This window comes from Rhipicephalus microplus, chromosome X (assembly GCF_043290135.1).
Source record: "Rhipicephalus microplus isolate Deutch F79 chromosome X, USDA_Rmic, whole genome shotgun sequence".
Lineage (NCBI taxonomy): Eukaryota > Metazoa > Arthropoda > Arachnida > Ixodida > Ixodidae > Rhipicephalus > Rhipicephalus microplus.
Window position 1 is genome coordinate 107,036,156 of NC_134710.1, and position 16,864 is coordinate 107,053,019.

General features: G+C 43.7%; 1 protein-coding gene across 1 annotated transcript in view; it reads right to left on the reverse strand.

The window, feature by feature from the left end:
* LOC119176270 (eukaryotic translation initiation factor 2-alpha kinase 1) overlaps positions 1-16,864 on the reverse strand; it is a 71,185-nt gene that overhangs the window by 35,397 nt on the left and 18,924 nt on the right. Inside the window, exon 10 of the mRNA XM_037427471.2 lies at positions 2,530-2,908. Within this exon, the coding sequence (XP_037283368.1) occupies positions 2,530-2,908 (379 nt within the window). The remainder of the gene's footprint in view (positions 1-2,529; positions 2,909-16,864) is intronic.

The window sequence follows — 16,864 nt, forward strand, 5'->3', positions numbered from 1 at the left end:
GTGGACTATGCTTTTTCTTTATATGCAGCTGCGATGACACACCGTGTATCAATCAGGGCTGTTCTGGCTGTGGTGCGCTACGGGCTTTTGACGTCTGAGAATTCACAGAAAAACAGTCCTCGGGAAACTTTCCCAGTCTGTTTATGGTCTGTATGCATTTTGCGGCTTTGACTTGAGCGTATGAATTGAGCGCAGACCTGACAAGTACATAACCGCATTTCCCCAGCATGTACAGTTGATGTATGTATAGTTGCATGTATAGCAACCCAGCATGTATAGCATGTATAGTTGCATGTATAGTTGCCCAGCATGTAGTTGCATGTAGTTCCCCAGCATGTATAGTTGCATGTATAGCAAGTGTACTGATGATGAGTGTCACCGAGATCACCCCAGGTCATTTGCATAAATAACTTTTTCCGCACATTCATTATACACAAGGATTTACTGAAACGATTCGTGGCTATGTATTTTTACACCGTGCATTAGCATATCTTATCCTAGAGTTTCTTGCTGAGCTGTGTCCATCGTTCTTGCATTAATTAACAATTTACAAATGTACACGTGTGACGTACACTGCCACAACGGCAATGACATTTCGTAAATGAGCCACATTCCCACCCTCAAGATACCTCATGTTTTGAGGAGGTTTGCAAAGCTAGAGCTACACATCAACAAGGCTCATGTGTTGATTTCAGAGCCCCTCTAACAGCCACTGCAACTACCTCTGTTGCGGTGGTGCTTAGGAGAAGAAGAAAGTGCCTGAATTCTGCAGCTTGGTAGGGAGCATGGCGCAGTGCCTGCTCTATTGTGGCTGCCACTTGAAAGCATGTGGGAGGCGTCCCAACACGCCGTGCTCGGAGGCAGCTTTTGCAGCTGCTGCGCCAGTTGTCATGCGACCATAGAGGGTAGTAGCGCACTTTTGACCGGGACAGCTGGGCAAAGCTTACAAGCTGGGACGTTGCTACTACAAACCTACATATATCGACGGTGCCTACCCCTGTTTATAAAGATGGAATAGGTCTATACTTCAACCACAATACCAATCACAACCACAATATCACAACCATTTGAGTTTTTTAAAATAAATTTTCTATCCTACTTTAGCAGGGATACAGCAGAAGCTGCCAGATAGCTTTACCTCTCATCATCATAGAAAATAAAAAGGCTTCAGCCTCAAGTAAAAAAAAAATTAACATTGCCAGTAACTTATAGTGCTTGTGATAACATGGTGGGCTTGTTTAGTGCATTAACAACACTTTTTGAACATGGTCAGAAAACAGCGCTCATTGGAAGTTGAGGCTAATGTGAACAATGTTAGTCAAATATTAAAGCATGTGTTAGTAAATTTACAATGAAATTAGAAACACAGCTAGATACTGCTCTTCTCTTGGCAAATTACCTCACTGCATGGACCAACTTTGCCAGAGGAGAGAAGAATAAAGATTTTGGAGGCTGCTTCAACTATGCAGCACAAGAATTCTCAATCACCCAGACTGCTATAACGTGCCTGCAATACCTTAAGTTCCTGTATACAGCTTAGGACCGTGTACAGTAGCGGCACTAGTGTGCTTGTCACTACACTGAAAAAGAGCTGGGCAGTTAAAAAAAAAAAAGTGCTTAAGGTCATGATGTGTACTGATGTCGCTTCTGGTCTCTTATCACTTCCCCTCTCCCTTTCTAGAGTGCGTGAACTGAAGGAGAAAAAAAAACACAAAGTATACAAAAAATGCTAGCAACTCTGCAAGTACAGCTGCGACCACATTTGAGTAGAGCGTGCGAGCAGCTGGTTTTTGCTCTGTGGGGCAACATCCTTTGGCAGTTTCGGGCTGTGACGTGGTCAGCTAGGCCACGCATGCTTCTGACACACTACGTCAGAGCCTGAAACTGCCTCAAGGAGCCACCCAGCAGAGCAAAAAGTGACTGCTCGCGCGCTCTACACAGATGTGGCCGCGACTGTACTTGATAAATTGAAAACATTTTTGCAGCTGTGAATTCATGAAGCAGTAAACTGCGACAGAAAGGCCATTTGACGATTGCTTGGAAAAATGTTTTAGGGCCCCTCTGAACTGGTCTGTAACCCCCATCTTTTAAGATTTTGTCAAACCATTAAGCAAACTATTTTTACACGAATGAAGGGCGCAGATGAACACACACTCAAAAAATAAAAAGAGTACAAAAAAGGAGAGCTACATCTTGTTTGTCGTTTGAGTATGTGTCCTTTGATCAGCCTGTCTTTGTATTGCTTTTGGTAATTTTAATTGAGCTTGCTTGTCAAAACTTCTACACAGAAGTGCATCCAAATGACATTTGCTTGACAAGGTCCCTATCAGTGTGCTTTCAAACTTGATCCCCCTCCTACAATGCACAGAAACGATATAAATGAAGTGTTTATTCTTCTATGAGAGGCTATCAACAGGATTGTATAAATTTACATCAAATGCAAAGTGTAAGAGGCATTCTGAATTAGCTTTATGTATGAACATTAGGCTGCTTAGACAAAAAAGCAGGCTAAAGAGAGAACCAGCTTACCGAAGAACGAAGAAGACTAAAGATGTGCTCTTGAGGAGTCACCACTATTGAGACACCAGAAACAACGCTTGATGTCTTCCTTCCATGTACCCTATCTGCATCTACACTTTTTATGAGTTCACCTTCACTCTTGGAACTTTGGTGAGAGTGTTTCCATCTTCTTACAGATGCACTATCACAAACAATATCCACAGTCTCCTTGCTTGGCTCTTCCAGAGATACACATCGTTCAGATGCATACGAATCACAGTCTTCATGGCTCGTGCTATTAGAACACTGCTTCTGGCATTCTTTTGGCTCTTTGGCCTGAAATGTGGATGACTCAAAAGTATATGGTAGTGAGCTTGTGTCACCATTACCAGAGGATATAGGAACAGTACTGCAAAGAAAAATTAACACAGTAAGGTAACTTACATACCAACCTTTTCACACACATCATATTCACAAGGACGAGAAACGTGTTAGTCCCCAATTGAGAAAGATCATATGCCTAACAAAGCCATGATGATGTTTGATGTTTTGTGGCGCAAGGGCTGGCACAAAGAGCACCAGTTCATGTTACAAGAGATATGGACAATGATTGTGATAAGCGGCTGTATATGGGCCATAAAATTCCTCACTCTAAGGCGGGTAAAAAAATAGAAGTAATAAAAACATGACCATGCCTTGAAAAGTGTGGGGTGTTAATGCATGACAAAAGTTTGTGATAATAAAAACGATGGACATGTATGGCATCAGCACAAGTGCCTCACTCGTTCACACCCTTGCATCCAAGGGCCGTGAGGCAAGTGCTTTGTTGAGTGTAGCCACCGCAGCGGAGACCTCTTGGGAGAGGTCGCACTATGGAATGCCCGGGTATATGATATGAAAAGTACGAATTTCTTTTAAAAACGCTAACAATAAGTTACGACTAAAAAGTGGTTTTCTACCGATGAACACTGCAGGATGTAGTGGTACCTGTTGTCGGTAGGGTAATGGGAAGTGTCTTCTTAGCTTGTCTAATTCTTTGCACTGTATTAGAATGTGAAGTATGGTGAGTGCTTCTCCACATCTGTCACACAAAGGTGGATCGCCCCGAGATAAAAGAAATGAATGTGTTGTGTTTGTATGGCCTGTTCTTAACCTTGTAAGGATTACTTCTATATGGCGTGATTTTGATACTGGCGGCAAATGATCAAGTTGTGGCTTGATGACATGCAATTTATTCCCTGTGTATGCCTCCCATGTGCTCTGCCAATAAACCCTGAGCTTTCGCAATATAACAGCTTTCAAGTCGAGGGCAGGAATCGGTATCGAAGTGTTGATAGTGCTTTTGTTGGCGGATCCAGCTAGCTGGTCCACCAGAACACTGCCTTGTATTTCGCGGTGTGCAGGCACCCAGCAGACTACAACATGCTGCTTAGATGAGTACACTGTGCATAGGAGTGAATAAAGCGAGACAAGGACAGGGTTTTTGTGCTTTTTAGGTGTTTTCAGAGCTTTCACTACGCTTAGAGAATCTGTATATATTATTGCCTTCTGTAGCTTTATTTGTTTAATGTGTTTAACGGCCGCAAGTATGGCATAAGCTTCGCCGGTAAAGATGCTTGCATCAGAGTGCAGAACGCCAGCTTCCGAAAAGGATGGGCCCACGGCTGCATACGAGACAGAAGTGTTAGACTTTGAAGCATCCGTAAAGAACTCAGGACATGTGTATTGATGTAGTTCAAGGAAGTATGTCTGGATATGTGCGATTGGTGCATGCTTTGTAACCTCCAAGAAAGACACGTCGCAATCTATCGCCTGTCACTGCCACGGTGGCAAGCATACTGCGGGAGCCATCAAGCGGTGTTCGAGTGGCACACCGGTTTCCTTCGCTAGGCCCCTCACACGGAGTGAGTAGGGTTGTCTCATAGAAGGCTGTTTTTCAAACACAGCTGAACATGACTTGTCATTAATTGTTGAATGTGATGGGTGATCCTTGTCTGCATTCACATTAAGATGATATTTAAAAGACATGTAACATCTCTGTTGGTGGAGCGACCATTCGTTTGATTCCACGTACAGGCTTTCCATGGGGCTAGTGCGAAAAGCACCCATAGAGATGCGGATGCCTAGATGATGAACAGGATCAAGCATTTTAAGGGCAGTAAGTGTTGCAGACTGATACGCTATTGCCCCATAGTCTAGGCCGGTACGTACGAGGCTTTTATACAAATTCATTAAACACTTCTTGTCACTTCCCCACGTAGTGTGAGACACTTCTAGAACGTTCATAGCTTTTATGCACTTGTTTTTTAAATATTTGATGTGTGGTATGAAGGTTAGTTTGGTGTCTAAGATTAGGCCTAAGAATTTGTGTTCGGTATTAACAGAAAGACGTTGACCATGCAGTTGAACATTGGGTTCGGAATTAAGGCCTCTCTTCCTGGAAACAAGACACACGTGCTTTTCTGTGCATTCAACCGGAACACGTTTTCTTCAGCCCAATTGGAGACTTTGTTCAAACCAAGCTGAACCTGGCGCTCACACATGGCCAGATTGCAAGATCTAAAGCCAAGCTGGATGTCATCGACATATGTACAATAAAACATATTGCGAGAGATGGAGAAGCGCAAAGAAGTCATTTTGATAAGAAGAAGTGTGCAGCTAAGTACACCACCTTGCGGGACGCCTGTTTCTTGGATAAATGTTTGGGAAAGAATGCTGCCTACTCGAACTCGAATGTCCGATTGGACAAGTAACTTTCGATTAGGTTAAACATTCTTCCGCGCACGCCAAGATGAAACAGGTGTCTTAATATTCCAAAGCGCCATGTTGTATCATAAGCCTTTTCGATATCGAGGAACACGGAAAGAAAATATTGTTTATGGACGAAAGCGTCTCTGATCTGTGCCTCGATACGAACAAAGTGGTCTGTGGTGGATCTACCCTCTCGAAACCCAAACTGAAATGGGTCGAGTAAATTGTTCACTTTAAGGAAATGTACAAGTCGACAGTATCATTTTTTTGAAGACTTTGCACAAGCAGCTTGTAAGTGCAATAGGCCTATAGCTCGAAGCTGAAGAAGGGTCCTTGCCCTCTTTCAAAATGGGAATAATGATAGCCTTTTTACAGGAAGTAAGGATAGCGCCAGAAAACCAGGTAGCATTGTACAAACAAAGTAAGGTTTTTTGTGTTTCGATTGGCAGGTTTTTAACATTTCTTACACCACACGGTCAGAACCTGGGGAGAAGTACTGCACGAGTTTAGAGGTGTTTGGAGCTCAGCTAAACTGAAAGCTTGGTTATATGCCTCTTATCTAGTGCATTTGTGTTCGAGTTTCTGCTTTTTTAGTCTTGTTCTGTATTTTTGGAAAGTGTCAGTATAGTGCGACGAGCTGGACACCCGTTCGAAGTGTGCACCGAGGAAGTTCGCCTGATCTTCCAAGGTATCACCCTGTGTATTTACGTGTGAAAGTGCGTGTACTTGTTTTCCAGCTACCCTACCAACCATTTTCCAGACTTTAGCCTCCTGTGTGTATGAATTGATCCCCGACAAAAACTTCTGCCAGCTTTTTCTTCTCGCCTGCCGACGCGTTCTCCTGCCTTGAGACTATTTTCTTGAACTGCCTTGAGACTATTTTCTTGAAGGTGTCAAGATTTTCGGCTGTCGGTGAGTTCCGAAGCAACCTCTATGTTCTGTTTTGCTGTTTGCACGTGTTTCGGCATTCAGAGTTCCACCATGGCACACGCCGTTTTCCAGGGTGTCCATTTGTTTGTGGGATGCATTTTGTTGCAGCATCGATCAAAAACGCTGTGAAGTAGTTAACAGCAACATCAATGCTCAAAGTACATACGTCCCTCCAACCTAAACGAGCCATGGTATAACACTGTTCCTAGTCGGCTCTGTTTATGAGCCATTTGGGAACACGTGGTGGACACTCGGTTGCTGTGGTTGTGCTCAAAACTACGGGGAAGTGGTCACTTCCGTACGGATTACTGATGACTTTCCACTGGAGTAAAGGCACAAGAGATGGAGAAACTATGCTTAGATCTATGGAGGAGTAGGTATTATTAGCGAGATTATAATAGGTTGGTTCTTTTCTATTTAGAAGAGACGCGCTCGATGAGAGAAGGAACTGTTCAATAAGTCGACCTCGCGTGTCACAACGAGAGTCGCCCCATAGCCTGCTATACGCATTAAAGTCTCCAAGGAAAACATAAGGCTCCAGAAGTTCATCAATTAAAGAGTGTAAATCATGTTTTTGCAGCTGATAGCTAGGATGAATGTAAATAGTGCAAATTGTGATCAGTTTATCAAAAAGAACCGCTCGAACAGCCACTGCCTCAAGGGATGTTTGGAGTTGTGTGTGCATGCAATCCCTTGATTCACTATAATGGCAACGCCTCCAGATGATGTCATGGCATCATCACGGTCCTTTTGGAAACTAACTTATTTACGAAGAAAGTTGGTGTGTTTTGAATTAAGGTACGTTTCTTGTACACACAGCACTTTTGGTGCGTTCGTGTAAAAGTTCTTGGATGTCGTCAAGGCTTCTGAGAAGGCCCCTGACGTTTCATTGTATAATTTAAGTGTTCATGATGAATGTAAAGTAGTGCTGTGTGTACGAAAAGCGAGTGGCTATTTAGGCGGTGAGTTTGAGTTCATGTAACAGGGCCGTCACAAGGCCCAGTTATCTGCTTTTTTGTTTTTTTGGTGCGCTCCAAGGAGCCACGCCGCTCTTTCGGCACTAAGGGTACCGACGTATCCATTGCCTCCTCAGAGGCACTGGATGCCCGCACGTGCGAGCTGTTAGTTCGAGTTTCGGGCCTCTCCTGGTGAGGTGAGGCCTTGAGACCTGAGGACTCTGAAGTAGGCGGTGCAGTCTGGACTACAGCCGCCTTGGCGGCAGGTGCCACAACCGCCGGCTCGCTATGCGCGGGCCGAAGGAGTGACGTGGGCTGGTGCAGCGGTGCCCCCTGAGGCGCCGCATCAGCGTATGTAGGTACATAGAATGGTGCAACTCTTCGCCGTGCTTTCTCAAATGAAATGTTCTCCTTCACCTTCAATGTTATTGCCTTTTTTTCTTTTTTCCAGTATGTGCAGGAGCGTGCATATGCGGCATGGTTTCCTTCACAGTTTACACAGTGTTGCGGTTGTTTGCAGTTCTCAGATACATGGCCTAGGACTCCGCATTGTGCACAAGTCTGGTGACCACGACAGCTTTTAGAGCCATGGCCATACCTCTGGCATTGGAAGCAACGACGAGGGTTTGGCATGTACGGCTTGATAGATGTCTTCGTGTACCCTGTTTGAATAGATTTTGGTAGTTTACTGGATGCAAATGTGAGTATTGAGTGTTTGGACGGTGTTTATTATCTCTTCTGATGATAATTCTCTGTACATTAGTGACATTTTGGCTCTTCCACCCCTCCAAAAGTTCAGTTTCAGTCAGGTCAAGTAAGTCTGCGTCAGATACCACTTCGCGAGTTATGTTCATTGATCTGTGTGGTGTTACGGTGATCGGTACGTCACTAAAAGTTGAGAGGCTGTCTAGCTTTACAAATTGTTCTTTGTCCTGAATTTCGAGGAGAAGGTGTCCGCTAGCCATTTTGGTTACTTTGTATCCAGCCCAGAGAGTTTCAGTAAGACACCTGGCAACTACGAAAGGAGATATGGTCCTGGCTTGCTTTTCAGTTTTCTCACAGTGAATGACGTGGAAGTGGGGAAATGTTTCTATTGGCTGGTTGAAAAAATTTATGTCATCGGTGCGTACCCGCTTCAAGCCGGTACGATCAGACAGTAGGAGGAATGCTCCATGCATGCCGCTCTTATTTTTGTTCGGCAGCGTTGGCGGCCACCCACCACGGAGCCCAACAAGGAGATGCTGCAAGTTTGCAGGTGCTGAAAGCTTGCAGACGTCAGCCGTACAACACTGCCATAACCCAACGCGCCTAGGCCAAGGTAGGCTATTTGCACAGGGTTAACCCTTGCCGCCAGGAAAATTGGAAGTAAACAGAAAAGATAAGTAGACAGGACAGACTAAAAGTGAGAGATAAAGATGAAGTTGTAGGGGAGAGAGATAGGAAAAGGCGACTGCCAATTTTCCCTGGATGGGTCAGCCCCGGGGTGCTGTCTACGTGAAGCCGGGGCCAAAGGGGTGCGTTGCCTCTGCCGGGGGACCTTAAAGGTCCGATCACCCAGCGTCAGCTCAACCCACAGGATCCCCTTTTCCCCGGACACGGCACAGCCACGGCTGTGCGTGGGAGGGAGTCGAACCCCCCCCCGTTAGCTCGAGTCCGTGGTGTCGCTACACACTAAACGCCTGCTTGCACAGACGCCCCTGCGGGGCCTAACAAAGCCATATCCTTAATTATAGCTTTTATCCTCTTGGTAATTCATATTAGCATTCATATGTAGCAGATCATTCCTTGGTAGTTCATATTGACTGGCTTTAACAGAGAGAGCAGACATTATTTCAAACGAATAAAAAGGAAAAACAAAATATGAATGTTTATTTTTGTACTTTTCAGTTTTATATGCAAATAAAAAATCAAAGTGCTCCACTGATTTGTTAACACTGCGACGTCACTGCCAGAACTGAACATGAAATGTTTGTGTAGAAGGCTTCTGCTGCCTCATAAATCCTTTACTACAACTTAACAAATTATAATGACATGCTACACACTTGGGGTGCATTACTGCATAGGCAATAATAATTTACTGAAACATAAAAAGGTTTGGGGTCTTTTGTTGCCTTCACAAGGTCACAGCAGCTGAGCATAGTGCCCATAAACAATAGTTCTAATTCAGCTAGGTTCTATTCAGAAGTAAGAGTAAAGGTTACATGAATTTTCACAAAATTTGTCTTCAGCTACCTATTTAAGGAAGATCCACACTAATGAGCTGTTGTAATAAGATTTATAAGAACGTGTCACACAGAGTACACATCTACACTAGCAATAGCATCAGACGGACAAGAATTTAATTTTGTTTACTGCTCACTATGTTGCTGCCAATTGAGCTTGTCATCAGCTATGCTCATTTTGCGATACTATACATAAAAGAATGCATGCACATCACATCTTGTTTCCCCTGCGTGAAAGCAACCACAGCATCTGTGAAAGAGCCTCGATAGACTTAAAAAGGCCCGGCAAAACTTTTTTAAGTAACCATAAAATGTCTATTAGGGAGTTTATTGCCTCATGAATAGACTACTGCAGAAATTTAAGAATCTGCCAAGTATTAGCAGAGTTACAGTGATTTGTTTCATGCTGTAATCGATTTTTTTCCCTCGTCCTGCCAAGCCCGCTGTATGCTAAGCAGGCAGGAATGAAAGGGGGAAAAAAGTTACACCATCAGTGTGTCATGAGTAGAGGCTGGATTTTCAGGCAGTAAAAAAGCGTGCTTTAGGTGCCGAAGACAGGCAGGTAAAACACCGTTTTAGTCCTTCAAAATCATAAATATAGGCACAATAAACTTAATCAAAAATTGAAATAACTTGAAACAAAGACATCGGTGATTTGTATCTATGACAAGAAGCGAAAAAAAGGTATTGTTTAAGGTAGCACAAAGGCACCAACAGTTGAACATAGGCATGCATTTTTCACGCGATTCACAGATTACGAATTTTCGTTTTATTGTCCAGTATTGAGAGTCTTGTCCACCATCCAATCACACCTCTGCTAAGTTTAATTTGTTTCCTCGTGGCTGGGAAGGGCAGCAGCGCAGAAGCAAATAACCAGACCACTGATACCCCAGAAGAGAGGGATGCCAGGTTTAATCACATTAATTTCTCTGCTGTCGGAGAACACCTTAGAGGGTCCCTCACTAGGTTTGGGCATTTGGAGCTGAGAAGGGTAATGGATGCACTGGGCACTCAGGATCATGCCTGTTAAGATTTGAAATGCTATGTGTCTCGTAAAAATGCAAAACTTCTACTGAATGCCACTTGCCCTTCTCGCGGACGTGTGCCCAAAGATGGAGGGAGTGACATACAGCGAGGATTGGTCCTGCTTTTACGTCGCTCCTTTACGTTGACATTGGTGCTCTGACATCACTCACCATACTCTCTTCATCAGACCTTGGTTAAACGCTGGCTACATCTAAAAAAAGAGAAAAATGTTCTGTCCCCTAAATATATCCTGCATTTTAAACGGTACCTCATTAAGAGCATTGCCCATAAATTATTGTTAAGAGTGTCAAACGTGAATTTGTGTGTTCTGTTGTGTAGCACGAATGAGGAGTACTTCGGTTTGAGCTACCTGCTTCATATCATTTTGAAAGAAGCACAAAGACAAAGGGAAAAGAAAGACAGTGTTCTTTCTCTCTGTCTTTCTTTTCCCTGAATCCTTACGTTGCCTTTTCAAAATGAGCATCATGAATGAAAGCTGAGAAAAATATTAAAACGCGCAAATGGAATGTCAGCTTGCTATTATTTTTATTTTTGTTTTAAATGGCCACGAGATGCTATACACTAACAAGTCCCCATTAGATCGCGTCCACCTCGGTGGACCAGTGGCTATAGGGTGCTCCACTGATGACCCGAATGTTGCAAGTTCTATTCCAACCGCGGCGGTCGCATCTAGATGGAGGCAAAAAGCTAGATGCCCGCACACTGCGCAATGTCAGTGCACGTTAAAGAACACCAGAGGGTTAAAATTTCCGGAGACCTCCACTACGACTTTCCTCATAATTATATCATGTTTTTTTTTTTTCACAAAAAACCACACATACTACCACTACTACTTCTAGCATTATATACTACTACTGCTGCTACTACCCCATTTTTCTTGCGATTGTCTTCTCGTCATTCCTGCATTGTGCCTTCGCCAACCCTGACAGCACTTTGCTTGTGTTTGGTGCGCCGTCTCTGACCCCAGTTTCAGCAAAGCGACGTCGTCTTTCGCGGTTACGATACACGATTCATCCCAGCCTCTGCAAAAGTACGTCTACTGACTGATTCATCCCACAGAAATCGGTAACACAACAAAGAAGGCCGAAGCGACCCAACATCGATGGCTCGCTCGCAACCTTGCTTGCACATGTTCTTGGTGCATTTGCATAATGTGATCCTCCAGCCCCGATACAGAAGATAGCAGGGAAGAAATTAGGCTCACGATGGCTACATGGGGTGAGAGCCAAGAGAGTCAAGTGTGCCTCTTCGCATCATGGTGTTGTGGCTAGTAGCGAATCAATTTGAAAAATCACCGTGGTAGAACGCTTTTATTGGGCACGCAAGAAGTTCTAGTGTCTAACTACAACTTCTTGTGTTACCTATAGAGGGTTGTTTAAAGAACTAAATTGCAAAAAAAAAAAAAAAAAAAAAAATCCGCGTGCACATCACATTTTTCTTCGAAGGCGCTGCAGCAGATGGGTTACAATGTCAAATAAAACACGCCTTCATCGATACAGCACACTTATTCACTTTATAGGCCATTTCATTCAGTCATAAAACTAACAAAGAACAAATTAATAGAAAAATTACATCTGATACTACATTCTAAAATTTCAAAACAATTACCATTGCGTGAAGAGGACTGTTTAGGTACAATCATTTTCCAATACGAGTTTTACCATGAAATGTTAGACAGAGCAGCTTTACCACAGATTAATTTGACGCGGTGATAGCACTTATCATAGTTTTTTTTATATTTTGTTACAGCTGTCATTTGAGTAATGCCTTAGGACAAACTTTGCAGCCCTGTTCTGTACTTTATCATGTTTGTCACTTAAAGATATGTGCCAAAGGATCTCATACAGCAGAAGCATTTTGCAGTCACAGGGTGAATGTATGCTAAATACACCGTTGATTGTCAATATGCCGGCGTTTGCCTAAGGTTCCGCTGTATAAAGTGTAACGATTTGGCGGCCTTCGCTACCACTCAATCAACATGAGCATTCCAGGAGTGGCCCTCCAAGGTTTTTCATTCGTTCACCACCCACGCGGCTGCACGAAACAACCTGCTGTTCATCGGTCTGTAAAAGATGGCCTTGGCCAAGGACGCCCCTCTTATTCCTATTTTTAGTTTTCCCTCCTCATTTCCCTGCAAACAGTGGTTCCACTTAGAGCTGGAGAAATAGGGTCTTTTGCACTCTCCTCATGCTCCTCATTCAATCGCTTGCGCATGGTGACCGGAGAGTACCATTTCACTGCGGTTAGTGGTTCTTCTGCAGAAGTTGCTAGACATAGAGGACTTCATTGAACCTCATAGTGCTTGGACATATGAATGTTGCCTTTTCTACGTGATTAACTGTTTCAAACCACGCTCGAAAACAAAATTTGGGCTTAAATAGCACTCATATAGGCACTTCTTTGGAAAAGAGGCATTTATAGGCACTTATAAGCATTTATGCACGAACACCTAAAATAGGCATATATAGGCACTATAAAAACACCACAAAAGGCCTTCTTGGCCTCTAATTTATGCTCATATATCAAAATAGCATGATAGGAATGCGAGGAACAAAATAGGCATTTGCCTATAATCTAATCTCTTGTCATGACCTTAAGCCCTTTATCTTTTACAGTGAATGCTGTTACCGAGATCACAACACTGTTCATGTGTGCGCCGTAGTTGTCCGCCGCAGGTCTCCGTAACCACTACCCTACAAAATAAAACAAAAAACTCAGTAAATAAAAACGCCCAAGGACACAATGGGATTCAAACCCGTGTCCCCTACGTGCCAGCACAGTATTCTACCCCTCAGCCACGCCGGTGCTTGGAACTCCTTTGCAAACTGGCCTTAGGCAAGCTCGATGTCGGGAAAGGAGTCACGTTAATATGAGAAAGTGTTTTAGGACAGCAAAGGAACAATTAGGTGTCACATAATGCATATTGTGTAAAGAGTGGGTCGTTGAATGCTCCAACCATTTACAAAAGCGTGATCTTGTTCACATATTAACTGTGGCGCATACTCTATGTGGAAGATTGTGGGGATTACAAAAGCTTTTGCCATAATTCTTCATCGTCAAGCACAGCACAAAAAAAATGCACAAAGTTCCTTGCAAGCGTGCAGCAGGTACCACGCTTCTCTGAAGAATGATGAAGGATGGCATAGTGAATACCTGCCTACTACACAATGATTAATGGTGTAGTTGGTACCCTGCAAGTGTGTGTGATAGTTACCTAAAGAGTGTTTAAAAAGCTCTGAAAGGTCACTCTTCTAGCTTTCGCTGTGACAGTGCTGCGCGCTCCGCGCAGGCCTGGGGTTTTTTTTTTTTTCTTTGAACACGCAGCTTATTTTCAGTGTGATCACAAGTACACGCACGAGCGCGTCGCAGCCCTGGTAACAATGCAGCAGACGATACTCAAATCAGCAAATCGCTGTGAATTTGGGCATATATGTGATGGTAATTTGGCTATATGGCATCATTTGTTGAGAGAAATGGAAGAGACGTCTGCCTGAATATGAGAATTCACTATAAATTTCAGGTCGCGTGGTGCGCTATAACGTTTGGCTGGTGCGTTCTCAGGAGCCTCGACTATTGATCGGCAGTGCTTTCCGACCATGCTGAAACGGTGTAGCCATGCTCCTTTAAAAGCGAGTGAAACTAGCTAAACAATTACAAATGCTTTTTGCAGTTTCTGCAGTTAAAATAGATATATGGTGACAAATATCCACTTAATATATTATAATTAGCAAACACCTTCTTGCATCTTCTTTCCCTGTTACTTTTGTAACCCATTACTCTGACTAATGCTACACGGCTTCAAGGGTAAAACAAACTAACATTACCTGGAGACTAAACTCAACCTAAGCCTCCTTAGGTTGAGTTCGTCTGAACTGACAATAATATCTGACAAGAATATCTGAACTGACAAATCTTGCTTGCGACTTGTAGCTTCACCTTGCACCATCTTTCAGATTACATAATCACCTCAATTTCATTCACATGTACAGAAGCACTCATGCATTCCACAGGGGTGGAACAGAATACATGGATTTGGGAGCAGTCCTGGGAGTAGGCAAAAGTGCCTTTTGGAGCAGGCTTGGAGCAGCCAAAAAGGCCTCTTTAAACAAGTTTGGAGAAGTCAGATCAAGGAAATTCAGAGCAGATGTAGCCAAGTTACACAGCACTTGTAAAGCAACGATTGCCTAATGCTGCATTTTCCAGACAATTGTGCAATAGTCTTATTGCGATAGCAGTCACTCTCGATGGGTTTTTGACGTCGCTGTCATGTCCCATATGAAGTCCACATTTATAACATACTCCCGTGCAACATATAGTCTACTCGCAGGTGAAAGCGACCGAGCGGGGGTGACGAACGCGGATGAAGCATGGGTCAAATGAAACGGCCCTTCTCCCTTCTCTGTCACTTGGAGGGCGCATGCGATAACATCACTCTGCTCAGGAGACCTGCCATCAAAGCAGAAAGAAAACGCACCACCCATTTGAACAAAATGAAAAGACGCAAGCATTGGGGAGGAGGTGTGGACGGAAAGGGTGTTGCTCCAGCAGCAACTGTGAACTTTGCTTCTAGTGACACAGTCGCGATTGCTGGCATGCAGACTAGCTCGGCAGCCATGAGAAAGGAACACACATACACTTTTACTAGAGTTAATGTATATGCTACCTCTAGGTTAAAAGTAGCATACACAGTAACTAACTTCAACGTGCTGCACTCTCATCGTGAAGAGTGTGTGCGAAAACTGTTGCTCAACCTGGAGTGACCATGCTCCTTCACACCAGCATTTTCTAGAGTTATGCAAGATCAGATGCTAAATGCATTGCTATTGCATTCATTGCTTCGCTCTTGCGATCAAGTTGCGACTTTTTTTGCTATGTACGGCCGCCCATTTGTTAAACTTGGAACGCGTGAGCATCAACTGCCGAGTCGATAAGAGCCGCATAGTGGAGCACAGCAGCTAAATAAACCAGAATAGGCAAGCCCGCCTTGTGAGCAGTCTTCTGTACCAGTTTTCGCTTGTTCCGGGAACCGGACACCAATCCCTCCTTTTTTTGAAGCACCTTTTCTTGCATTTCTGAACGCTGCTATTGAGTTAAAAAACAAGTTCCACAGGGATGGCGAAGAAATGAATGCGATATCAACAAATAGTAATGTTATACAAAGGCTGGCAGCTAACCTTTTTAGATCTGATATCGCCTAACTCTACAAAACATTAATGTAAGAGATTACAGCTGCGCCAGGCAGTTTCTTATCGTTGATAGCACGGTTTGTGGAAAGGTCCAGGAGCCATTCACGCACCAGCGATCGCGACCATGCCTTCAGAATCTAAGTTCACAGCTACTGCTGCTCAAGCGATCACAGCCTTCACGAAACCAAAAGTATAACTGATTCAAATAAACAGAAAACACAATGTTTCAGCCATGTTTTTGGACACAGGGATTGATGGCTGTCGCAACTTACAGCTTACTTTGGATAGTGCAGCACAGTACAGCGCTGATCACCTAATTTGGTGCAACGGGAGCAGTTAGGAACAGGATGGCACAGACAAACCAGTTTGGCGCACAATGGTGCAAATGGCAGAGCTGTTCCAACCCCTAATTAAATTCGTTGGCACTTTCTTGTGCCATGCAATTGTGGAATGAGTTTTCCAATACCATTGTGTAAAAAAATCCAGATAAATTTCATTGACTCATCACTAGAAACCGGATTATAGGCAAATGCCTATTTAGTTCCTTGCGTTCAAGTCGTGCCGTTTTGATGAATGAGCATGAATTGGAGGTTAAGAAGGGCTTTTATAGTGTTTTTATAGTGCCTATAAATGCCTACTTTTGGTGGTCGTGCGAAAATGCCTATAAGTGCCTATAAATGCCTATTTTCCAATTGAAGGTTTATATGAGCGCTATTTAAGCCCAAATTGTTTTTGAGTGCAGTTTGAAAATAGCAGTGCCACCTTTTTACATGAATAACGGTTTCAAACACTAAGGTTTAACGAAGTAATCAAGTCCTAGCAACTTCCAAAAAACAACCGCTAAATGTATTGAAATGGCACCCGCTGGCCACCATATGCCAGAGAGCCGACATGCTGCGAGCGATTGGAGGAGGAACAAGAGGAGTGCAAAAGATGCTATTTCTGCAGCCCTAAGTGGAAGCACGTCTCAGCGTCTGCAGGGGAATGAGGAGAGAGAATGAAAGATGGGACAAGGAAATGAGAGTGGCGTATATGGCCGAGGACGCGGCGACCGTCTTCTACAACAGCTGTCCAGTGTACTGAAGGGGCTGTAGAACCGCCCTGAAAACCTGGGTGTCGCGGAGGGAAAGAAACAGTAGGTTTTTTTATGCAGCCGCGGGTAGGTGGAGAACGGATGAAAAACCATGGAGGGCCACTCATGGAATTCTCATTTTGATTCACTAGTGGAGAAGGCCATCAAATTGTTATACTTTACACCGCGAAACCTGAGACA